At 37.6% G+C, this 27451-nt stretch overlaps 1 protein-coding gene across 3 annotated transcripts in view; it reads left to right on the plus strand.

The window, feature by feature from the left end:
* The window catches only part of LOC143144374 (popeye domain-containing protein 1-like), a 144759-nt gene that overhangs the window by 79359 nt on the left and 37949 nt on the right, over window positions 1-27451 (plus strand). For all 3 annotated transcript variants that reach the window (XR_012991408.1, XM_076306705.1, XM_076306706.1), the window contains one exon: window positions 25344-25685. Coding sequence is in view for 2 of the 3 variants with exons in the window: in XM_076306705.1 (XP_076162820.1) it covers window positions 25356-25685 (330 nt within the window). In the remaining variant the exon portion in view is untranslated. The remainder of the gene's footprint in view (window positions 1-25343; window positions 25686-27451) is intronic.

Genomic DNA, 27451 nt, shown 5'->3' on the forward strand with positions numbered 1-27451 from the left:
CGACAACACCGGAACATCGAACTACCAATCGATCTAAATTAAAAATAATGGGGTAGTGCACTAATTTCCATAATAAAACGCAAACGCATCGTAAGAAACGATTCTGTCCTTGATAATTTAATTTCAACCGCGACATTCTCTGGTCCGAAAGCAATTGCATTCCTGTGCAATATCATGCGAATTCGAAACACTTCTGTTCGAAAAGTGATAATAGAATCGCAGTATTGTTTTCAACAATAGTGCGAGAACATCCAAATTTTGATTTTTTCTTCGCAACTCGTTCTGAAAATCAACGACGAAACAACAAACGAAAGCAAGATTACAATCTCCTACCCGAGCCTAATCCGTTCGATTCGTATTAATTTTACTTTTCGAATCATCGTTTATTTACCAGTGCAACGACGAAACAACATCGAACCGTCATCGATAAATTCACAGCGTTGCGAGTACTTTAATGGAAATGCGAAGACCGAGTAACAATTATAAAAAATTCGCGAGTTGCTTCTGAACATTGTTTGCAGTGTTCGCGAACTGATCACCGGTGGACTTGCACCTTTAGAGATTAGGTTTAATAACCTAATTATTAAATTATTTTCTTCCATACCGTGTAACAAAGATCGTGATTATCGGTGACATATTCGTGAACAGCACGAAAGGCGGCTTTTCAACAATGTATAATATTAATACGTGCACTTTATTTCGATGGACGGTTTAAAAATAACAGGGAGCGAAACGACGAAAACGCGCAATATTTTCTGGGCCACCCTAATATTTTCCTTTCTAAATCGGACGGAAACGACCCAGTTGCATTATCTTTCCCCCCGATATGAATTTTATAGTCACAGCAATTTATTGACCGGGCTTGTCGGGGAGAAACGAACGTTCATGCCGGTTCGACTCGGCTTTCGATTCACGGAGCTTACGAGCCTCCGGTTCGATGCGTGACGTTTCGCGATTAAAATGGACCGTCGTGATCGATTCAGTTCACATCTCAATTTTCTCATATTACTCGGAGTCCTTTGCACTTGGGGACTGCTACTCATCTTGCCGTAAATCTCGATAACATTCTCGGTTCACGTGGATACCGGTAACATCCTCCTGATGTCGGAGTAAAGAAACTCTAAATAGATTGGATGTACCAGTAACTGTAAGTGTCTCTGTAACTGACATTTAAATTATTTTATTCAATAACGGAATTACGTACGGTGGATCGTGGTTGGAACAATTTCGATACTAAATTTAGACTTTTACGTAACAATGGATAGATATTGTACATTTGTTTAGACACAATACTTAAGAATAAATATTAGGAGGCGGGAGGTGCTGTTTGAGCGTAAGAAACGCAAGTAACGTAAGTAGACATTATGTAAATTGTCATAATGCGTCAAAGGCAATAATTTTACTATTCGGATCGCTAATACGCGAGAATAATTTCCATTCGAACGACAAGGTTCCAAGTGACATGGAGGACATTGGATTTCGTTGTATATTCTCGATTAATTGATAATCGTTTATCGTATTTAACGTATAAAGAGAAACAATTTTTTTCACAAACGAAAGACGTCGAGTCGTATTATGCTCCAATCTGGAAGAATTTTTAAAATAAATAACGTCTGAAGTAATTAAACGAAGTTACGCGACAAACTTAACCCGGTAATTGGGACATCTGGCCCAGCACTCGTAACTTACTTCAAAGTGTTTCGTTTTATTTTACGCCAGGCCAAGTGTAATCCGTGATCATTTTCGTCTGTTCTCGCGTCGTTTCGAGAAATTATCGGATAGATACACGTGACAGAATTATCACACCCGATGAGACAACGATAAGAAACGTTCGTGGCAGCCAAGGGTTCGCTCCCTTGTATTTCACCGATTCTGCTTTGATGCATTTGCTAAATTGGATTTTTGCCCACATTAGACGAAATATTTCTCTAGGTGATAGCGTTTCGGGCTGTTCGCCACCTGAACATAAAACACTCGCGAATTGTATTTCCCCCGAACACCTAGCCTGTAACATTTGATAGTCACGCGAGTGGCCACCAGCTGATCATTCACTAGTGGCTGCTCCCTGGGTCGACGTAACGGATCGTGTGTAACTCGCGCAGTTTCTTCGAGGATTAACCCGAGTGTAACTGGCTGTCGTTCCGTGGCGAGGTAATGTAATCCTTCGACATTGCTCAACACGACGCGAACGAAATTAATTGGGCCGTTGCATGGAACGCGTGCCCGCTACGCCATCCGTTACACGTTTACGTGTTATTACCTCTATTTACCATTTAGCTGTTGCTGGGAAGAACGTATAGACGACCGTCTGACCCTCGTTAACCTCGCCCGGTTGTATCAAATACGTCCCTACTGGTCAGCGAGTTCTCGATTTCAACCATTTCGAGATGCTGCCGCAACAACCATCCACGGTTACCAAGGTTTGTTGATTTTCGCGAAACTTTTATCGTCGTGTTCCACTCCGTCGATGGTTCAGGTTCTCGTGAAAACTATGTTGTAAATTCAGTTTGCGATATAAGTTTATTAGAAAAATATACGTTGACGTTAGTTTCAAGAGCCTTGCTCTAATGTTAGTACAGAAGAATCGTCTGCGTTGCGTATTTCGTTCGTGTTCCAAACCGAAAGCCTTAACGAGCAGGTGATACTGTCGTTTACACTAACGACTAGTGTACTAGATTACACTAATGTAGATCATAGTCTGTAAATTTTACAACTTTTTTTTATATGTTTCATTATATTACTGGATACGCGAGATCCCTGTGTGATAATGAACTTTCATCTTTTTATCATTGTCACACACAGATCTCGCTTATTCAGTAATGTAGTGGAATATATAAAACAAGATACAAAGACGAGAAAAGATACAGAGTATAATTTATTGTCAGTACGAATAACAGTGTCGTATGCTCTTTAAGGCTCTTGATTCGGATCTGAATTCAAACGGAATAAGTCGTCCATACGACAAACGATCTTTGTCCATTAACACTGTATCAAAGCTCTTGAAACTAAGACCAACAATCGAGTATTTATTCTAACAAAGTACGATATATATTTCAACGTATCCATTGAGACGAAGAATGTTGCGATTGTATTACAAGTTTTCATTGTACTATATTATGATCGAGTGAGTGAGTTTTATAACACTTTTTCTTTGTAATTCTACAAATAATGGAAACGTGTCGAGTGTACACCACGTTTAAGAAGGGATTGTTTTAATTGCACCATGACCTGTTGCCCAACTGTTGTAACGAATATTCTTTGTAAATCTACAAGTGATAGAATTTTGTCAACCGATAAAGCTATTTTGCAAGTATTAAAATATTCTTAATGAAATTCTCAATGGAACGTAAACCTTCTCCTTAACGAATACGTTGAAAAAATATATTGGATCAAGTATGACCACGAGTTGTATAATTAGGACATTTCAAAGGATGGGTTCGATACGGACACCTGGTGCGCGCTGAGAAATTTCAAACTGTAGATCTTGTTCAAGCCGGTTCTAAACATTCTGTAGACACTTGCGGACGTAAATCTTCTTCCACCTTCGTTGCACACGGTTCTTGCACCGTGCACCTATAAATTGCATCCAATCAAATCACAGGCCTATGTCAGCGTTGCATTCCGCTTACACCGCACGGATTATTTAGAACATTGTAATGTTTTGATTTAAGCGAAAACTTGAATCCAACGGTCAATATAATCTCTACCGATCAAAAATTGCTATTCAATTAAATAATTTTTGTTATTTCGGTAAATAGACTCAGTTATTTTGCAATTGTCAATGTACGTATGGCAACTTGTCAGTGATAATATAGAAAGTGTTTCGTTTCGTTGATTCGTGAAATTAACTGCAGGTAAATGACAAAATATCGAGATTGATTCAGTCTGACATTCTAAGATACGAATTTAATGTATTGTTAAACAATACTTACAGAGAAACGTAATGTTATCTTTCTTCGAATTATTTAACACAACTATCGTTATTCAACCATTCATCCTGTATACAAGCGTTAGAATATTGCTAACAAAAAAGTGTTATAAATATTAATATCCGAAGAGATGATTTCACGAAAGATATTCCAATGTTGGAAAGTCGATCGAGATAAATTAAATTCATTTTGTAACAATTGTCCCCCATTCTACATCCAGGAATGTTCGAAATGGCGTCCTTTCGAATTCCCAGCGACATTGAAATTAAAAGACCGGCAATCCGTGCAATTGAACGACAGAAAATGTGTCAAGAATCCAGACTGAACGATATTAATATCGAGCGTGTACAACGAAATGCAATAATAATTATTCGAGGATACAAGCAAACTGGGTGACCGTGGCAACACCCAAGTAATTCGCGAATAACGTTTATTTCCACTCAAATGCAAACCACTTACAAACTACTGGCGAGTGGCTCATTAAATGTTCCCGAACACACTGCGTCTGGTAGATAGGCCGCTTACTGCACGATGGTCCAACACACGTGAATTTAACTCAGCATCTGTATATGCAAATTTACTGGTGCAGTATGTACGCACTGTCCTCGAAGATTGAGATAACTCGATTGAAAATTGCTCGTCAAATTCTAGAGAATCGAACTACTCGCATTCTTACGTGTCTTCGCGACACTATCGACACCTTGAATTCGAAACAAGATTTGAAACAAGATTTGAAAACGTATCGATGCCTTGTTACGTACAATCGAACTGAAAAGTCATAGAACACCTACTTCGACAAATTTCAAATAGCACAATGTCGATTATTGAAATTAATTTTCTTTACTCTTGCGTATATTTACGGACACGTGCTCGATATTAGCCAAGTACGAACAAAAGTATTTCATCGTTCGAATGTTTTAAACGACGAGAAACATATTCGAAACGTTGAAAAGAGTATTTAAAGTCACAAACGGGCTTATGTAACAAAAATGATTTATCGTTCAGCAGGAATGGAATTATGTACGATTTCGAAACGACAACTACCGCACATTCGCAGTTCGTTATTATTATGCTAATTAATAAACAATTTACTGCAACCAACCTGCCATGCGATTTGTATTCAAATCACGCTCGAATACAGTTTCGCGAAATAAATAATTCGCATGTGGTGAACAGAAGCGCGATGAAAGATACGAGGACACTATCAACGGTTAATCTGGTCACGGAGTATCATTTACGCGATTTCATATCTATTCGCTACTTACAGCTCGCTTATCGCCGCGCGTCCTGACTGAATGAGTGAAACGTTTCTTTAAAATTCGCGCGTATCGCGCGAGCGAGAAACCGTGGGATATTTATGCGACACGTGAGTAGCTGATACGAATCTGACACGAATCTGAAAATCACAGGTTTAAATTTACGGGAAATTCTAGATTTCTTGCTTGAAAATTACACGTGAAAAAAAAAGAAATGAAAATCATACGGTAAACCACCGTATGATTAACCTCTCGTGGTAGATTGGCGCAACGTTCAGTTTTTAAATTATATCGAACACTCTGACACGGAAACGAACGCTAAAATTATGAATAAATATCTAGAAATAAAATTGTTTTCTTCTAAACAGAACAGTTTGCCCGTGAAAAGGTTAAGGTATACGGTGCTCCGACGTTGTTCTTTATCGGCTTAATTTCACATTGAGATTTTAATCTTCAAATGCGATATCGATTTTAATATTACCACATGCAAGTATAATTTCTTCGATTTTTCTCAACTTGGACATTTAAGGAAGTCGTTGGGAAGCTAGGAAACGAGAACTTGACCCAACTGGATCTCAAGTAACAAGACTGTGAAATAAAAAAAAACAATTTTGCAATGTACAAGGATTCTACAAAAGTAACTCATTGGTTATAGTTTCGATGGACATGAAATTTCTTTCGTATCCTACAATAATACATTCGAAGCTTATCTCGTGAATTACCGTTTGTTTAAAATTTTCATCCGAACATTGTTACTATAATTTTTCAAGATTAAAAACCGAGACTTTTCACGAAAACTGTGCCACGTAACCAAAAAGATTAAGAATCTTCCAAACAATTCCGTGTATTGGGTCGCAAACTCCCGGCGATTGAACGCATTTTGGAACCACTTAAACTACCATAAAATCAGCTCTGCGCCAGGATACAGACACTGCGGATTCGGCGGTTCTTACACCAGTCGACCGGTCATAAGTTAGAAGGCGCCATTCGACCACCCTGAAACCTTGTCTGCTTTCCTTCCAATATTTTTCCTCTTTTTCCTTGATCTTCGCGTCGCATTTTCCCTTTCCCAGACTTTTTCTCGACACGTACCTAACATTGCTCTCGCAACTCCTTTCCACAGTTTTCACACTTACCTAAATATCCAATCCCCTACCGACCACTCCCAATTCTCTTCTTACCGGGTCCAACTTCTCCACCAATTAGAAGCGACAAGAGTTCAGCTCATAAACGTAGGTACAGTATCTAGCGAAATCCTCGACAAGAGTTATCTACCTTCGTGTTTATCTTCTTGCAAGTTTCGTTTAAATTGTATTTTTGTTAAACGAGATTTTCGACGTTCATCGAACACAGACTTTGCATCAATCTTTTCACAAGTTTTTACCTAGATTGTATTTTTCTTAAACGAAACTTTCGATAGCTATCTACCTTCACGTTCAACCCTTCCCAAGTTTTAAATTAAATGTTTTCAACTGAGATCTTTGACAATTGTCGAACCTTCGCATCCATCTTTTCTCCAGTTCTATCTTAAATTGAAATGAGATCCTCGATAACCATCTACTTTCACATTTATTGTAATTTTAGTAAATGAGATTTAGTGACATATACTCGACAATAAAATCTTAAACTTTAACGTTTACCCCTTCGGAAGTTTTACTTAAATTTCCATTGATTTTCATTAAATTCACAGATACTCCTTCACAAGTTTTTACTTACATTGTATTTTTACCAAGTTACAACGAACTTTTGTTATTGTGTGCAATTTATACATCGATCGCATAAAATTAACCCGACATGTGACGCGTGTTAAATATTACATTGGACAAGATACATTTGGTCCTTTGAGCCAGATGTGACACGAAACATCGTGAATTTAAAAAAATTAAACCACTGTTCTTGATATGAAAACGAAGCGACAAAGATTTAATGGAATGTCGATACAGAAATGAATCGGTTGATATACAGAGATAGAATATTTAACAATAACGCAGCAGGTATAACAAACAAATTTACCGAAGGATAGGACACGATATTCGATGTCTTAACGATACGAAAAATGAACTGCCAATGACTTGGAATTTTAATGTCTCTTTTGCAGTAATCGATTAGGTTTCTATTGATTCTGCAGTAAATTCAAAAGTAATAGGGGTTTGAACCGAGTGGGTTTGATTTACTTGGAATTAAAATAATTTTGTAGAAACTTTTATTTATGCAAAGTATCCGGTCGGGCATATTTTAAACTCGCTGAACTGAGAAAGTTACTCGTAGGCACGTGTATCACGGAGTCTAGCTCGAAAACTTCGCACGTCTCATAAATATCCATTAAAGCGAAGCCGTCTGGATGACGACATCGTGGAACGATTCGTACGTGACATCGTGGAGTATAATTTTAACATAAACGTTGATTCCGGATTTCCGGCGATTTTCAGGGTCAACTGTCGTGACTTACAAGTAGCACCGAAATCCGAGTGTAGAAATACCGTACAGGGTGTTCCATTGAGTTGGATCGAGTATCGTTGAAACAACTAAACGTACAGGAAGGTGTGACGAGGCAGAATATTTACTTTTCATTTATTTAAGAAAGTTATTCACTGTAACGAGAGAAAAGACAAGTTCGAGTGACGAGAGCAATCTTTCTTTCTTCCTACGATACATTTTGTGGAAGGGATTTGGTAAACGAAATATAACATATTGCATTCCTTCCTCTTTAAGATATAAATATTTAGTAGAAATTTGTTGAAATTGAATAAATCCATTCGCAATCTCTATAACACATTCTTTATTGCTACCAACCTCGCACAACCAATTCACTATACACATAGTTCACTCACTCACTCGCTTGCTCATTCACTCATTTATTTATTTATTCACATACTCATCCATTCTATGTTCACTCACTTATTCACTCATTTGCTCAATCGTTTATTCACTTACGTACTCATTCATTCATTCACTCTCTTACTCACTCACATATCCATTCATTCTATCTCTTACTCACTCACATACTCATTCATTTAGTCTCTTACTCACTCACATACTCATTCATTCATTCGCTCTCCTGCTCACTCACATACTCATTCTTTTATTTCCTCTCTTACTCACTCACATACTCATTCATTCAATCGCTCTTTTACTCACTCACATATTCATTCATTCGCTCTCTTACTCACTCACTTCCTCACTCGACACTGCCGATAAAAACTATCTCACACATTTGATACGTACTCTTCGTTTCAAAAAACAATGAAAATCAAACGGATCCATGATCACTCCATTACGAAAAGAAATATCGAAAACGATAAAATTACGTTCAATATACGATACAGTGTTCAATATACGAATCCACGTATCAAATCCGTGGAAGAACGTAAACGTGACCGCATCCGTGTACAGTTATACGTTTGATTTCCGAACCAGCCTGCGTAATGCAACACTTCCACGATCAAGATACAACTGTATTTGCGTTCAAACGGGGTAAGTGCGAAACGTTGGAAACAAACGATCCGTTGATATTTTAAAAGTACATAACGTGTTCACGTAATATATGAACGATCTAGCAGGTAGATGTAATGTTTTCCAGCGACGTATCGGTGAATGGAATCGCCATCAATTTTCCCTCGTGCCAAACACGAGAAATCGTCCATCTGGCAAGCGAGTTCGAATGCAGCCGTGTAATCGGCATCGAAGAAGCGAGCGTAACAGGAACGGTCGACGTGATTTATTCGTTGCGAATTAGTATTTATGTTGAGGAGTACTTTCTCGCAGCGTCGATACATTTCCATTGACGCAAATATAGGTTCCATACCTCGCCGATTTATCGATCGCGACACTTTTTTTCGTCCACTTTTATTTTCCTCCCCGGATGCAAAAACGCGGAGCTGCGTGTTCAGGCAGACTGATTTAATTAAGAGGGATTGCGTTTATTGTACCTAAAACCGCTGATGGATACTTTTCGTGCACTTTGAAATCCAAAAGTTGGCTAAAAAAAAAAAAAACATTTTCGTTTTCAATGTGTCGCTGACACGTGGAATATTTTTCAAAAATTACGATACGAACGTATTCATGGCATCGATGATAACGTAGGGTGTATTCGGACGCGGTTATGCTTTGAATAAATGTACGTTACAAAGATACGATTATAATATTAACGCTCGCGGAACGTATTCATCGAATTTGTAATTAGAATAATAGAAAAAGTATTCGTTTCGATTAAATATTTTCGTCGTGGTTATCGGAATAAAGTCTAATGTTTTCTTTATTTTTAAACAATAGTTCGCATTGTTTTATGTTTGAATTAATTTTAGCCTGTATCGGGTGATTATCGAACGAGGATTGCATAAAATACAGCGAAGGCTGCAGAATTTATCTATATAATATTTTTACGAAACCAATTTACTCGGTTATAATAATGCTTACAGAAGGAAGAGGGAGTATAACAAGCGCATCAAAATTTTAATGGAAAACCTACGATATTCATAATATATTCTTGTATACAGGATCTTTTTTAAAAACTGCTATTCTAAATAACTTCGTATATGTTAACCTTTGATAAAAAACACTACGAGTGGAAAGTTGTTGCACTCGAAGGATTCCATAAAACGAAAAAATTACACATTTTCTGTAACCTATATTTTCACAAATATTAACACGATCTCACGAAATGGAATGTTATTTCTAAACGACCGACATTGAGCAGAATTTGTAATTCTTGGAGATTTTCACGAATACGTACGATTCGATATTTTAAAAAATGTCTCGCACGTGTTAAAAGGGTCTTCTGGTAATCTCGCTCACAAGCCAAAAAACATCGACTCTTTCCAGATTTTTTTTAAAGGAACCACAATCCTTTTTGATATAGAGTTTTTGTACGCGTATTTATCCATATTTATATTAGGTTTACGATTGTTTATAAATAAAAATAATTAAAAATTACAAGAGTTGTATAATTGTAGATGAAGCGTGTTTTGAAAAACTGATCCGAATGGCTGATATGACTCCTGTCGTTTCGTTTACGCGAAACGAGAAATTCAAACAGCATTTTAATTAGTACGAAAGTGTCTACGGCACGAACTACGAAAGAAAATTTCAAATTAAAAAAATGAGGGCTTTCGAAGTTTAAATATCGATTTTTTTCGTGTCTTTTTCGCCTCGAGTGTGTTAGGAAAAATAGAAAAAAACATCAAATTTTGAAAGAAATTTTAGATAAAAATTTTAATAAAGGACACGTTTACAGTTTTTGTTACGCATGTTACGAACAGTACACTGCTTCTCTTTAAACGTACGCAACGTTAATTTTACGAACTCGAGAAAATTCCTTCGCACAAATATTTTCGAAGACACATACTTTGAGAAAATATTTCGAAAAAGAAAAATCGATTTATCGAAACCGTATTACCAGAAGACCCCCTTATCGAACTGTATAGTACTTTGTATCTTCTATACGAACTATCCTATACAATACTTTGACACATTCGTGAGTCAAAAAAGAGAATGGTCGGAGTACCATTCACACAGATGCTTTTCCGTAGATGTAGCTAGTGAATAGTTTCGCGCGATTGGGCGAGGCATCGTCCGTGTAGGTGCTTAGTCACGAAGTAGCTATTGATTTTCACAGAAATTCGTCAACCAGGTACACTAATGGCATAACGCTTCCAGGAATTTCGCGGAACTTGTCATTTGAAAGATTTTCTACATCGCGAACGTTTCGCTCCTTTGTAGTGGACCCTTGTAAAAAGATACTGGACAAAGAACTGCCATTGGAAGCAACTTTGCGTGAATTTACTTGAGAAACAACTGTACCAGGAGAAATTTCTGCCTCGATTTCGATCGAATGGAACATTGTTTCGTACTTTTCATATTTTCGGAATCCGAGCATGAAACATTGTACTCTTATTCAACGTATTCCCAGCCGAATCTTAAGAAACACATTCTCTTATTTCGCGTATTAAATACTTAAAGACGATCGATAATTAAAAATTTCCCGTAAAAGATTCATATTGCGGTATAATTTATTAAGTTATAAATAAGTAATACTTTAAATGACTACGACATAACTCTCTACAACGCTTCACGACTCTTCGCTCAAGGAAAGGCCCTTGTTCGCTTTTTCGTTGGGTCTGCTTCGACCCCTACTTTCTCTTTTATTACCCTCGCTCGTTGCTCGTCAAATGCTCTCTTAAAGCTACGTTTTCCTAAAGCTACTCTATGCTAAAATCACGATTCCACAATGTTATTCCTTTTATTTTATTTTTATATCGTTTTAGTCGAGAGGCATGATTTTCCTCGTTAATCCAACGACTAGGTTGCCCGAGTTAATTCGGGCGCGGCTTTTAAGTGGTTAATACGGCATCGCAGTCGACACAAAGGTAAGTTTCAAGTAATCAAAGTGTATGTCACAAAGTGGAAAGGTTCTTTGTAGTCATCGTACTCGAGAACAGTGATGTTCAGGTTAATTAATGGCTCGGTCTATGGTGATGTTTCTTCGTTAAGAACGTTTATTATAATGCGAAGTTTGGACCGTCTCTTGCAGTCTTCGAAGCTGTTATATTCATTGTGCGTTGCATCGACTCTAGAGAGCATTGTGTATCTATTCACGAAGACGTTCGCGATAGATATTGATACATCGCGATGAACGTTTATAAATAAGAAAATTTCACCGTAAACCGAGTTTATTAATTATAAGCACTATTGTATGTTACAAAATGAGAACATAGAAGAAATATTACTCTGGTCATAGGAGAAATATTATTTACCGTATAATAATGCGATAAATGTTATCTATGCGGGGTGTACAATACTTAATGACGTCTCGGTCATAAACCTGTTTCTGTATCCTCGGAGGTTAAGGTCGCTACAAACTCGCGTTACGACTCGTTGTTTAATTTGTCTTTTGGTTATAAAGTCATATTGAAAAAAAATAAACGGAATTGTTAATTTTGTGGAAGACGTAATTTTATTATCGAATAAACTTTACTCGTGTATATTAATGTATTAAGTTGTCCGGAAAGTCATTTCGTTTACCAAAATTGAGAATACGTTATTTATTAAAATGTTTATACACTCTAAAAAAATCGTGTTTCATTTTCACCAAAAAAAAAAAAATGAAATGACTTTCCGAACAACCCAATATATTTAATAATGATCACATATTTGAGAAATTATAAATACACTCTTTAGTTTAATAAACGTGCACACACTCGCAATACTCTTCAAATTCGTACCGATCACATACTGCTAGTAACCATATAAAAGTATATTCTTATATTTACGTATATTTAATAAATATATTCTTATATAACTCTTATATAACTCATATTTTTTCTGATTCTTCGCTCTCACACACACACCATATAATTCAATAACGTTAACTGCCACGTATTTATCCTTATTTCATTCGTCTTAAACTTTCAATACCGGTTAAAATATTCGCTCGGAGTAAGATAAGGATAAAAGAATCTCGATTTCACGATCTTCTTGATGTTACCCAATCTCTGGGAAATGAAACAGCGCGAGAGACTTCAACATCTCAAAAATCACTTCGCAAGAGTTGCGTTTGCACTTGGTATCAAAACTCGTGGTATACGGAAACTTTCTCTGAAAAAGCAGCTGCAGCCCGAGTTGACGGTCGTTCGGAACAATGGGAAGTAAAAATTCTCCTCGTGGTTGTTGAAAATTTACAATATTCTAAGCCTCGGGCCAAACGTAGCGCGATTTGCGGCAAGTCAAACAACAACTTCCTCAATCTCAAAAGTTCTGTTTGAATTCCTCTTAAAATGGCCGGTTACACCGCTTCATTTTCCGCTACTTGCACGCTACTTCGTATCCAACACTGATTCGCTCAAGGCGACGAATCCCGGGTCCACGATTCGAGCGATTGTTAATCCAGATTGAACCGTTGTGATTCGACGCGCTGCCCTATTACTATCGCGATGATTATCCCGTCGTTGGGTAATTTTCCTCGGGGCGTTCAAAATGGCGAACGCGCACCCCGAAGAAGCAATATCGCTGGAACGTGAGCCGAATCGAAGCTCCTTCTTTTTTCACGATTGCTTCAAAATTCCTGGCTGGCCGTTCCAGCCGTGCACGGTACGACGAAATACGATTCGAATCGAATAACACGAATTTTAAGAAACGATTCGGTGATTCCCCGATGAAAAAGGTCATTTAGAAAACTGAATGTACACGATAAATCGGTACCTCTTTTATTTTTTCACTATTGTTGTCAAATTTCCGATTAACCGTGCTCGGTACGACGAAATACCATTCGAATAACACGAATTTAAAAAAGAGCGTTTCGGTGGATCTTTAGAATGATGTTAGTTCAGGGAAACACTATTTCGAAGAATTGTTTAATTTTATAATTTTCTCTTTGGACATTAACACAACATACGATCTATATTTATACACAAATATTCTAATAATTATATTCTAATAATAATAAAATATTCTAATAATATTCTTCAATGAAAAGCATAATTTAAAAAGCCCTTCTTCTTTCGCGATTGCTTCAAAATTCCTGGTTGACCGTTCCAATCGTGCTCGGTACGACGAAATACGATTCGAATCGAATAACACGAATTTTAACCTTTGGAGCACAGTATGTAGTCGCCATTGTTACACCGCACGTTGAGGGACACTTCTCTTTCATCCGACTCGATTTGTAGGAAAATATTTAGACAATCTATTTAGAAGTTTATTTTCTATTCTTGTGGATTTCTACGTAGGTACTTCCTTTTTCAATAAAATGGACCACGATCGAAATAAAAAACACGATGTGTTTGGAGTAGCGGAGAATACGAGCCGAGTGAGGTCGATTCGGATCGATTTTGACGTTTCCGAAATTGTCGAAAGACTTGGAAATTTGGACGTTTTACGCGGATATTAAATATTTTACGATAAAGAGTTTTATCCTTCCTTGAAAATATTTACCGAAAATTCTGATAGTCGCTACGTTATTCCTTTGAGTGGCAACAAACCGATTTACTATTTTGAACGGATTTTGTTACAGTTATTGACTCTCTACAATGATGTTATTTTACGGAAACGCTATTTTTCAAAATTGTATAATTTTATAATATTTTCTTTGGACATTAACACGACATACAAACTATATTTATAGACAAATATTCGAATAGAATATACCATGTTTTTAATATAAAAAATAGTGGTAGTTTATACATTAAAGAAAAGCACAATTTAGAAAGCTGGATGTAGATTCGCAGTTAACCGATATCGATTATAAATTTACGCGCATCGATATACTATTCCTCAACCGTGTAAAAGCATCGAGAATGGTTGACTCGTTTCTCGAGAACACTACTCCTGGGGAGAAAGATGTATTAATAAGTATAATCTTTTGTTGTCAGAATGTTGGAAAGATTTTAGGTTGATCAATGTGCCATAGATTTTATCAATTTTCCTAACATTAAATATTCTACTTTCTTTTCTGAACGATACACTCCACTATGTCTACGATATACACACCTACGTTTTGCAGATTTAGCACGGCTTCCGGTTTAATAGGGGCAATATTTGTTCAGTCAAAACTACCTTGATCCACATACGGATTAGTGTATCGCAAACGCGTTGATTACAGTTCTTTAATAAAAAAAAGTGAACCGACGAGCAAAACAAGGGAAGATAAACCATTGTTAATTATCCTAACTTTCTTAAACCATTTATTCGTAACTGTTTCGAACTTGCGCATTCGGATTCTATTTTCATCGATATAATGAAACGATGGTACAACCACTCCATAATTATTCTTGGTTTCGATTTACCGAGTACACGATTCTTCGAGATACCGATATCAGTTTCTCGATATCGTATAATTTTCGTTACGATTTTCCCGCGAGTCGTTCGTTGTCGAAGTTAGACCAGACCACCGTAAAACGCGACTACTTTCTGTTCGCATTTCCGTCATTTTATCGTCGATAGTAATGCGCGTGTAACGTAAACGTCAATTTGTATCATTGACTTACGTTTCAATGATCGAAATATTGGAAAATTGGTCGCTCGTTGCAACGTCCCAGTGCATCAAGACCCGACAGTTACAACGTGCTAACGAAAATAAGTGTACGATAAATTTTATTTCTAACTGTCACATACAAAATGGAATATAAAAACAGCGATACGTTGGAGGAACGACTCGTAAATTTCCCTTAGACGTTCGAATGTGAGAGCCCCGATCGATACTCGATGTCTGCGCACATAAACCGGCGGAAGCAGTTGTAAAAAATACGACACACTACGGTAATATAAAGACGCGTAAACTTGTTACAGGCACATTTAACTTCAACCCGAAGAGCAGCGTAAAAAGTTTGCGAGCACACGTTACACGACACCATAAATCGATTGACCTCGACCTCGATTTAAGCGAGATGGGAAAAATGACGGGAAGGAATATTCATCGGTCGAAATTTTTATTTCGATTCTTTCGGTCCTCGAGTTATCGCCGCTATCGCAAATACTTCCGCTACTGAACCAAGTAGTGCAGTAACTGTTCAAATATCGCACAATTGGGTCCCTCGTAACTTCCCAATGCATCGAGGGTTTACCACGAGATCGAATCAATATTTTCTGTATCACGAATCCATTCGAATGTTTTCTGTAAACACACGCATATAATCCGTACTGGTTCATTTTTATTCATTACGATACCGAATGACGGAACAACAATTAACACAAAAGCTCTCCATTACCTTTTCAATTTCACTGTTTCGAGTAGACTATTTTTTACAAAATTTCCAACCCTCTACACTCGACGATCCTTCTCCTGAACCGATCGTTCGAAAACACTTGTTAAAACAAAAATTACGTACGACTTTTACTTCTGGTTCTCTTTTACACGTTACAAGACACTTCGAACGCAAAATATTGCAATTTTCCACGAATGGGGTATGACTCGAATTGCTTCGCTAAATTTTACGACGATCGAGAGTCACCTTTCGAGTGCACAGAACTTTGCAATTTTCAACTCGATGAGAAATCCTTCGCGAGAATATTCCACTTGGCGAATTTTACGTGCAATTGACCTGCATTATCGGCTGCTTCGCTCGTTGACGATCTTTCTTTCCATTAGACATATTCACGGTCGCGATCGCTAACAATCAGGGAACAGTCTCAGCCTTGTTGGATCTTATTTATCGGTTTAACATTCCGTAGGGGTTCAACGACCCACGATGAAATTTCGTGCACGTGCCGAATCGAGATTCCCCCTTGGTCCGTGACACCCCTCGGGAGAGATCTCTTCAGTTTCCGAGAGTAGATCCGTCCCCATCGTGTGCAGGCTTCCGCGTTCGCAACTTAAACCTGTAAACGATCTAAGTTGGTTTCCTGGAACGTGGATGCACGAGCACGCCTCCTCGTTGAAATTTGCGAAAGAATTGCTGCACGTTTCGTATAGAAAAGCAAAGAGAGGGACTACTCTTATTACTCGGTGTTTCGTTGGCTCTCGCGTGGCTCTCGTTCACGGTGAAAGAGCCGTATCTTCTTTCTCTTTAGAAAAACGGGCGGGGGTGGTGGAGGAGGCTCAGATGGAAGACCGTGGGTAGCAGTTTCCTTGAAAGAAACGTCAGACCCATTCGAGCGAGATCTCTTTGAAATCACACGGTTACACGGTACGCGCGTCAACGCTCGCCCGATACGTACGTATAGTCTGAAATGTAAATTTTATAAAAAGAAACGCTGATGTTCGATCGTTGCTGCGCAATCGAGGCACATTATTTCACCCTGTGGCTCGTACTCGATGTGAAACTTGCTCGATGCTGTCGAGTGACGAAAAATCACATGGAGAAATTTCCCATCTTTTTCTTGGGAAAAGTGTGCAAAATATTTCGGATTGGTTAGCGAAATTCGAAAAGGTGAAGAAAATGTTTCGATGAATTCCAAGTGATTTAGAAATACTTTTGATTCAGATGTACCGTTGATCGATCTGTTTGAAGTTGTTCTTTGACAATTTTTTGTTTCAAATGTGTAATGTTTGGAGTATCCTCTTTGTATACCTGTTCTTTGATGTAGTCGAAATACTATCTCGGAGAAACAACCGGTAGTAGAATTCACGATAGGGAAAAAATCGTATTATTTAATCGTTTGCATAGTCGAAGAAACTTCAAAATCGATTTTCTTGTAGAAAGTACCGGATGGAAAATATGTAAGAAATTCTTTAGTTACTCGTTCACGTAGAATCATCCACTGTACGAGTGTATTACGATTTCCGGCACACTCTGTATTTATGTAAATTTCTTCTTAACCGTGTCCAATAAACGCGTATTAAATTTCTCGCGAGGTTCGATACAATGACCTCGATTTTTCATGCCACGATTGAAACGTCAGTTTCCAAATCTTTTACGTATTTACAAAAACACGTCCGCGTGCTGTATCCCACGAAATTCTGCAGCACTTTACTTCCCGGAACTTTCGAATGGAATAGTTCCAACTTCCACATTTTTCACTCGGTGCTGTCTTCGAAAGTTCGAAGTTACGGGGCAGGAAACAAATGTGCGGATTCTATATTTTCATCGACGTAAAAGTGAAACATCGCGCACGCTGGTTTAAATTGCTTCTCATTATTTTTACCTATACGCTGATTTTTCTCTAACGAACGAAAATGCCAATTAAACTGCGAGTGTGTCGTTTCTCGCGAAAATTGCACGTGCACGTTTCGTGCGAGTATAAATCACGAACAAACGAAGATAAAGGGTAGAATATTATACTTGGATAACGATCGTGTACGATTTATACGTTGCATTGTTCAAGATATCGTATCTTCCATATTTTCACGATCTGCGTACACTTATTTTGGAAAAAAAAAGAAAAGATCGTTACTAAATAAATGTAACATTTTAAAACGATCTCTTCTTTTCTAAAAATAATCAATAGCTTTTAAAAAATAACACTTGAAGTGTAAATATCGATCGTATGTTCGAATTTAAAACACGCGATTTATGTGTCACGTGTATTATACCTGTAGATTTTAAATTACGATTACGATCAGAGCTCCAAAATAATTACTGAAGAAATATGACATCTAGATTTCATTTCTGAAACAACTTTCTCGTATTTAAGCGACTCGAGGCAACCGTTTCGAACGGTTAAGAACAAGACACGTTGGTTAATTTGAACAAACTGTGTACGATTTAGATACAAATGATCATTATCGTTCAAATAATTTATCGATGGAAGCTCATCCTTGAAAAAGTTTCGAGAATAAATCTCGCCACGCGCGTTATTTAAAACGAAGTTCTGCGTTACGCGTATGAATCGTGATTTAAAAAGGTAACTACGAATTTAACGGGACACGAGTAAAACATTCGAGCAGATTTATCGCTCGATTTAATACCACCGGATAAACATCGTAAAATTCCCAAAGAGCGAAATAAAATTCCGTTTACTCGAATCCGCCACGAGTCAAAGAATGTATAAAGTGAAGCTGCCTTTTTGAACCACCGCCTTCCAAGAAATCAAACCGAGAACTACGACGTTTCGAGCGATCGGATCGCGATTGCTTTCGCTGTATTTACGATTCGGAGAGAAATATTCAATTCGTTTGAACAGTGAGGTCCTCTTTATTTGACCAGTATCGAGGAATTTGCTCCGGAGCTGAGCCAACGGGAAACGAAGGAAGAAAAAACACGACGCGAAGGTTTGTCGTTTCATTTCGCGTTTCGGCTGCAAAAATCTCGAGCCACCTCTCGATTGAAAGGTCCTCCGCCGCCACGCCATCATGTTGGGAAGGTGAAACGCGCCCCTGGATCGTTCCCAAGCTTGATCAATTGTTGTAAGACCATAACTCGCGATGGGGGGTGCAAACGCTCCACGGTCAAATTTTTTCAACGAGTCCGTATTCTTCCAGCGAAACCGATTCGAAGAGGAATTTTTCATACCGACAGGATTATTATTTCTTTTTTGAGGAAGATATAGATAGTTGAAGGAAATTTTACACTATTCGATGAGCTATCGCGATCGTACTGTTTTGATTGGGTACGTTTTAAAATTCTGCACTTTGCAACACTCTCCAAATTAGAATTGTACGCTTTTCTCCTCGAATGGGTTTTAGAATTCTATAATTGACAAAACTCTCCGTGTTAGAATCTTGCGTTCTTCTCGTCGAATAGGTTTCAGAATTCTACAATTTGCAAAACTTTCATAATTGAAATCTTAAGGAAAACGAATTAGAAATACACTCTTTTCTTTTCGAATAAGTTTCAGAATTCTACAAGTCGCAAAACTCTACAAATTAAAATTCTACACTTTTCTCGACGAATGGGTTTTAGAATTCTACAATTTGCAAAACTTTCAAAATTAAAATCTTGTAGTTTACTCGTCGAATGGTTTTCAGAATTTTACAATTTGCGGAACTTTGCGAATTAGAATTACACTCTTTTCTTTTCGAATAAGTTTCAGAATTCTACGAGTCGCAAAACTCTCCAAACTAGAATTACACACTTCTCTTATCAAATGGGTTTTAGAATTCTACAATTTACAAAATTCTCAAAATGAAAATCTTACATTTTTCTCGTCGAATGGATTTTAGAATTCTACAGGTCACAAGACTCAAAATTAGGATCTCACGAAACAGCGATACACAAAAATATTTCACCCAATGAAGAAACCATAACTTGTCTCTAAACGAAGACGCAAAGATAGTAGAAAGAAATTTTCAATATTGGTTTTGCGACACTATTGTTTTCGTAAATTGGATCGTCTATAATTCATCACCCAACGAAAGAAAAGGTTATGACTATACGGTTGTTGGTCAAATCTTTTTCAGCGGGTCTATATTCTTCGCGCGAAACCGATTCGCGGGAGAATTTTCCGATACAGTAGCTACTCCATCGCGACGTGTAATTTTCCATGTTCTTCCGCGAACGTAAAAACTACACCGGTCGAGTAAACAAGAAAACGCGAAACTGGATTAATTCTCGCGCGATCAGAGGAGTTCAATGTTTCTCCATTCGATCGTTTATTTAAATTTCTAAGAATCAGTTATCATATTCGAGTAAAATAATTCGTCTTCGAAATAAATTGTACCTCTCTCGTTGGTCCTTTTGCCATTTTCTTTCTACCTACGACCAAAGAACGTATACCTCTCGTTGTAGTTGCGCGATCCATCCTGTTCGTGTATCTTAATATTTAAACATGCGTGAAAATAGTACGCTCCAGTTTTCTTCGCAAACTGCACAGCCAATCGGATACGTTTGTTTATTTTACATTACCTCACGTCCTCTTCTTCCATTACGAGTCACCCGCTTGTCGCTCGCGCTGCGATATATCAAAATGTCTCGTATATTCTACAATAATAAAAAGTCATTCTCCGTGGAGTTGAATCGAACCGCGCTCCACTGTTATTTTGCCGCTACCACGGTTCAACGAGATCGTTCCAATATGCTATTCGTAACATTTCGTGGCTTGTAATCCGCCTTATTTTTCGACCAGTCACTTCACCAGATTGAAATGGAAATGCGTGAACTTCTCCGTCGCCATCGCGGGTTTACTCGTACATGCATACACCGCTACTCAAAAGTTTTAGGATATCTGCCTTCGCCACTAACGGGAACTCCGGTGTTTGGCGAGGATTAAGATCTTTAGAGAAACGGCCGAATCCTCTTCGTTTGAACTAAATTTTACTTGTACGTATCCGTTCGCGAATCTTCGATGCTTGCAACGTTTTCTCGATCACTATTCGATGTCTTTGTATCGTACTTACCACGGTAAGAACAGCCAAGGTTCTGTGTATATACTTCTTTTCACGCTGTGTAATAATTATTACTATCACTATTGTTTTAAATTGTGAATTACTTGTAGTACAGTATTGCTATTTCTTTCCTGATATTTACATAATAAAACTCGAGGAATACTTCTTCCATTATCGTAATTCGAAATTGCAATTGGCTTACAGATATTCCTGAATTATGACGATAAATAACGAAACTGTTCGATACCGTGGCATTCGATATTCTTCTGGATAATTTTAACAAACTTTGATATTTTATTATCGCGTATACAGGTGAAACAACTGAAAAGCGAATATCTACAAGGCGTCCCAATCATCACCGGTCGATTTGAATTTCGCGCTGTTTTTAAAACGTCGAACCGATCGATCTGAAACTTGACATACGTCATCTAGACAGACGGGAAATTAATCTTGAGTTTGAAACAAGTCAAATTGACCCCTTTGGTAGTTCTGGTGTTAAATCTCCGTTAGCGTCGCGCGAAAAATATCGACGTGTCATGCGGAGGCGACTCAACGTTAATAATGATACGCCGCGGATGAATTGCACCGGTTGCATCTTTCGTACGATCGACGCGACCGTTCTTTTTGCGTCTTCGTCCCAAGCGGACAATAAAATCAAGGAGAACGTTGGAAAATGGATGAACTCCTGCAGTGGCTTCCAGTACCGTGAAATTGTTCTCTGTTTCCCTCTTGGTGGAAAACACAGGGAAGAATTTTTCGAAATTTTTATTTCCGTCACGGTTACGTCAAATTCATCCCTACATGTATTATGTATCGTGTGCAGGAAGAAACAACGGTCTGGGATTAAAGGGAACGCGGTACTGCGCGCAAGTAGAATATGGACGATGGCAGAGTGTATTGTCCGATGCAATACGCTCGCGTGGTATATCTTCTTTTCTCCGCGGGGCGCAGTATAGTTTCGTTACAAAGCTGAGTTGAGAGTAAAACTGTCGCGAGTTGTGTTTCAGAGTAGGACAGTCATTTTCAAACGTAGTCTCCACTGGCAAGAAACACTCTTGAGAGGAGCTTACGACAGTTTTGCTCTCAAATGGACACATGGCTTAAGTCTGTTTAGGGGATAAGAGCAACCTATAGAGTAATTCTCTCGTCAGTTGACTCGAAGGTCATCCAGGGTTTGGATTATCATCGCACTGTGTCTTCTTTTCTTCGCAAAATATAGTATTGTCTCGTTATAAGACTGCTCTGGGGACAAGAGCAACTTATAGAGTGATTCTGTCGCCAGTGGACTCAAAGACAGTGTTGATGCCTAAACGCAACTAATGCTGTCTTGTTATAAGTCTATTCGAGGGATAAAAGCAACCTACAGTGTAATTTTCTCCTCACTGAAATCAAAGACAATGTTGATGCCTAAACACACCTAGTGCTGTCTCGTTATAAGTCTATTGGGGGAACAAGAGTAACTTATAGGGTGATTCTTTCATCGGTGGACTTAAAGGTCACCTTAAATGATGATCCAGTGCTTGTGACAATCAACCCAACACACTCACACCATGTCTTTTTTTCTCCGCAAAATATAGTACTGTTTGTTCGCAACAAGAAGGCAAACGTGTGTTTACATCTCTATTATAGTTTACAGTCTACCATCGCACATATTGTCGCTATGGCCACTGTTGATCCTCTTCAGCGTCCTTGGAAGGAGGAGTGTAAATTAAAAAGATAAAGGTTCTTCGAAAATTCTTTGCGGTCATATCGTGAGACACCAAATAGCATGCAACATTGTATGAAACTTTCTCTTTGTATTTTATACAATTTCAAAGATATTTACGATAAAATGTAAATTCATAGTGTCTTTAAGGAGGAGTTTTCATCCCCAAAACAGCTTTCTTGCCAAAAACAAAAATTAGATCCATTAATAGAGTCACTTGAACCCAATTAATGTTTTAAAATTGTTTGAATTTTCTAGCTGCTGAACATTTGCCTTGTTTGCTTTGTTGCAAACGCCTCTCTAGTTGCTTTGTTTCTCGTACAAAATTTCGGTTGTCCAACGGTTCGCTGTTGATTTATTTCACTGACATTGTCGCATAATGCAACGTCGACTGTACGACTTGCACTTGGTTAAGAACATAGCACTACGAGGAAATAATCCGGAGAATGTTCGTCGCGAAGCCCATAAATCTTTCCATATACGTTTTGTTTGATTCGAGGAGCTCTCTTTTTATTGCAATTTTAAAGCTGAAGAGTTACATCGTGCATACTTCGTATCAAATCCAGCTCTATTTGATCAAATATACCGTGATCAAGTTTGTCTTGTATGTTTTCTTTTTTGTTTTTTTTTTCAATATTAACAGCGATCCAAATTAACGTGCAAATTTTTTTTTCCCAAGTGTGATTAACTTTTATTCGTTCAACTTTTCGACATTAGGTCTGCTTCAAGAATAATTAGGTGCATATGTCGTACTTATTCCACCATCCAAAGAACTAAATAACGATTAGGATCCAATTAAATTTATTAATTACATTTTCTCTCCGGTTTCTTTGTTCGTAGAAAATTATTTTCAGCAACGTAAGAGTCTCGAACAAGATATAGTCTGACCCATATAGAAAGGATCTATTAATAACGCTCTCAGAAGGCTCTAAAACCATTAGATGTTCACCTTTCGTGACTAAGAACTCATATACCAAGTTTCATGCTTTTATCTTTAATCTGTTTCGCGTAATTACGATAACGGTTGATGCATTAGTCAAAGTAATTTGCAGAAGAGTGCATCGAGTATGGGGCCACACGTGTGAAAAGTACAAAAACAATCCATCTACGCGACAATTTCACCGTCTCGTAAACCCGGTGAAATCGGTGAAAAATCTTTGATTATTTCATACGATAATTACGAGTAGACTCAATGCCGCAATAGTTCACGCGTTCACGCAACTGTTCTTACGAGCGAGCGAAACAAATGCTAGAAAATTCTGTGAAGAAATATAAAAATACGGATCACAAAATATTCCGTTTCTGTTTCACGAAATACAGAAAAAGAAACAAATTTCATTCGATACGTTTGAAAATTCTACTGCAAAATTGTAAAAACTATGTTTATCACGAAAGAACAATGAATAAAAATATTTCTATTACTTACTTTCGTAAGATCCGATGGGAAAATTTTTATTTCGAAAGTTACGTAAACAATAACCGCAGGAGAGCTGTACAGTTAGGAACAAAGAGAAGCGTTGCGCAACCAGATGGGAATAATTCTAAAACCAATATAATTTGCACTTTACTACCGAGTAAACTTTATTTGCATCCATAGTGTGGCGGCGCTTTCCACACTTAAGCCTGTTCCCGAAGTTCTCACCGAACGATCGATCCAATATACAGATCCCTTGACTAACCACCGAAAGACCCCGCATCTAAGGCACGGGTTTGGTAGATACTTCACTGATGAGTTCACAAGAGTCGAGACAGGATCAATTGGCCTCTCAAGGCCACTGAGAGACTGTCTCCCCCCACCATACCGCCTGACTACCCCCCACTTCATCTCGCGCCTCTTTATTCCGCGTTCGCTTCGCCTCGCTGTTGTGTCTGACAGACAGAGAGTACACACCTGCAGGTGCACACTGTCTGTGTCCCGAACAGAAAAGCACACTAGCGTAGCGCGAAAGTAGGAGTCGCATCTGGTACGATTCACAGTACGTTGAAGTGGCTTTGAGAGAACAATTAATTCTCTCTTAGCTGTGTCAGACCTAAGACAAGATGTATTTCTCTTCTCGTTCTTCCTCGTTCTTTATCCACCCTTCTTCCGCATTATTATATTGCAGTTAACGGAAGAGAGAGCGATTAAATGAACAATACGGAAGGAAATTGCAATGACTGATTTTATTGAAGATCTTTATTTACCGTTACAAAGTGTATTCGGTGCAAAAATTAGACAGATGTACACATTGTATCCAATAACAACGAAACAGTTAAAACTCCCTAAAAAAGTGTACAATTCCTTTTCGTAATGTTATTCCACTTCGAACGAGAGACGTTGTAGACATTAAGAACAACACCTGTTAAATTCGAATATCCTGAAACATTCGTCCCAGTTAAAAATTGTCAGTCATTATTTTTTTCTTATCATTAAAATCCATGTCCAATTTGAACCTTCATCGAATCAATGATAAAACTCAAATTTGTTAAATAAGTTTTACTTTTAATCTCTTTAGAATCCAAATAAATTTAACCGATTTCTAACTAAGTACAAGTACTTCTGTACTTGGTACAAAAAATTCAAATCGTTCAAGTTCCGATTTCAATACGATAATTGTTTGAAAATCGAAAATCGGTTTTTGTAGCCAATCGTACTTAGAAGATAGAATGAGAAAGTTGTCGTCGCTAACGTACTCGCTTCTACTCGCTACTATTCTTTCGCGAAACTCGTAAAAGTTTCCCTGAAGAAGTTCACGATGTCGGTAACTTCGTTGTTCCAGTGGAAGAAGGTGATGGCCCGTACCACGCGCTCGCGACGAAAAATGGCGAACACGACTGATGCTCCCTCGCCTGCGAGCAGCCTTTTGTCGTCCACCACGACGACCCCGTTCACCAGCCCGACATCGACAACCTACTCCACCGAGGGCTATACCTTCAATTACAGCGGCCTGCCTAGCCTGGGTGGCTATTCGTTGGAGGACTTGAATTACACAGAATTCTGGGTGGACGTCTGGAATAGTACCGAGGCCAGTAACGTGACCGAGAGGTTAAATACCACTGTACTGTCATCGGGAGGAGGCTACTGCGACGAATGGGAAGCAGCGCAGCACAAACTCTTCCAGGTGAGCTCTGGTCTGGGTGTTGCCCAAGGTTCCGTAGAGATTCAGGTGTCAGGTAGGTCTGTAAGAGTAGTTAGTACGGTATAAAGAGGTGATTCCAGAAAATAGAGCTCCAGCGCCTCCCTGGACGAAGATAGGGATAATTGGCAGAGGAACGTCATTCACGGTTCGGTGAACGCATTCTTTTTGAAAATGCAGCGGTGCATTTTTCCCAGAGAATCTGTACGTTCTCTTTTGGACGAGACTTGTCGTTCCGTGTACCAAGCATTGAATACTTTTTGAAAAATAATATTTCACGAGATTGTACTTTGCGTAACATTTGCTTCGAGAAATATTGTCAGAAATAATTTGAACATTGTTAAATAGGTGTTCTTGTTCTTGTAATGTTAATGGACTATTCGGTCGTCATGATTAGTAAGTTTGATTGGTAAGTTTGTATGGTATTTTCCAAGCCCTCTAGTGAAATAAATGATCGTGATTACACTTTATTTTTCAGGCATCTTGGTTTTAAATAATTAAGAAAGTTTTGGTAAAAGAAGCGGTTGAACTTTCTTCTGTAACTAAGAAGAGTGTGTTAGAATTAATCGTATGAATATAAATGAACCGAACACTGTTTCAAGAACGGTAGAAAATGACGTTAGAAACTGGTTAAAATTTTTTCTATATTATGTATCGCGTAATATTTCTGCCAATTTTCCTTATCTTCTAATTTTTAAAATCACCTTATATACTAGTCCTTTTGGAGATAAGTTTAGGATTATCGCAATTAGTCTTTGTAAATCAGTAGAATATGTTCGAGTTATATGAGTATTACGAGAAATGGTAGTATTATTTATAAATGGAACTGTATATAGTGCGTCTACTAGGAATAGAATTAGAAATATTGCAAATAGTATTAAAAACTGATAGAATGTGTTAACTAAAAGTAGTGTCGGAGTCTAATGAAGCTTATTTGAACTTTGGACGAACACGTCGTACGGAAAATTGGGTCAGATCTTCGTCCGATGTTATATTCTTGAATATTGAAACTTTAACAAATATTTGGAGCAAATGTTTAAATAATTTAGTCTGCCCTAATTTTATTATAACATCGTGAGAAACTTTATTTCAAATTTAAATGAATTCACTTATATAAATAAAAGGTAGAGGTGTACAAATCGTTACCTGCATATAATAAAGTCCAGTTTACAATTTTTGATGTTTATTTCTACTAAATTCGAAGAGAACTGGCACAGAATTTTTTGTTAGATCCATTCGTATAATATCGTTAAATTTATTAGTTATATTAACAAATGTTTCACATAAAAATTGGGTATACACTTTATCTATATTGATGTCTATTTTTAAAAACTACTCAGTTTGTGATTTACTGATTATTTATAGCTTTTTCATTATAAATACTTGGAAGTTTGAAGAAAAAATAACGAATGTATATAAATTAATTTCGATTCAATTTAAATTCAACTTTTCAACAAATTGACAAGGTTTGATATAGGTGTGTACTATCTTAAGAACGGAAGCTTTATAATTAGAAGCATCTAGATCGATTGATGTACTTAAGATAGAATACACGAAGAGTATCGTATCATTTTAAAGATTCAACTGTTTTACATAAATTACACTTTAAACGTAACAACATACTGTTTGAGGATTTATGTATCGCGTTTATAAAATTTTTAGATAAACTTTCTACATACTTTACTACAAACCTTTTTCATATTTCAATGCAAGGAAAAATTATATTTAGAGAAACATGGTTACAAATACAA

The sequence above is a fragment of the Ptiloglossa arizonensis genome, chromosome 3, assembly GCF_051014685.1.
Source record: "Ptiloglossa arizonensis isolate GNS036 chromosome 3, iyPtiAriz1_principal, whole genome shotgun sequence".
In the NCBI taxonomy this organism is placed as follows: Eukaryota; Metazoa; Arthropoda; class Insecta; order Hymenoptera; family Colletidae; genus Ptiloglossa; species Ptiloglossa arizonensis.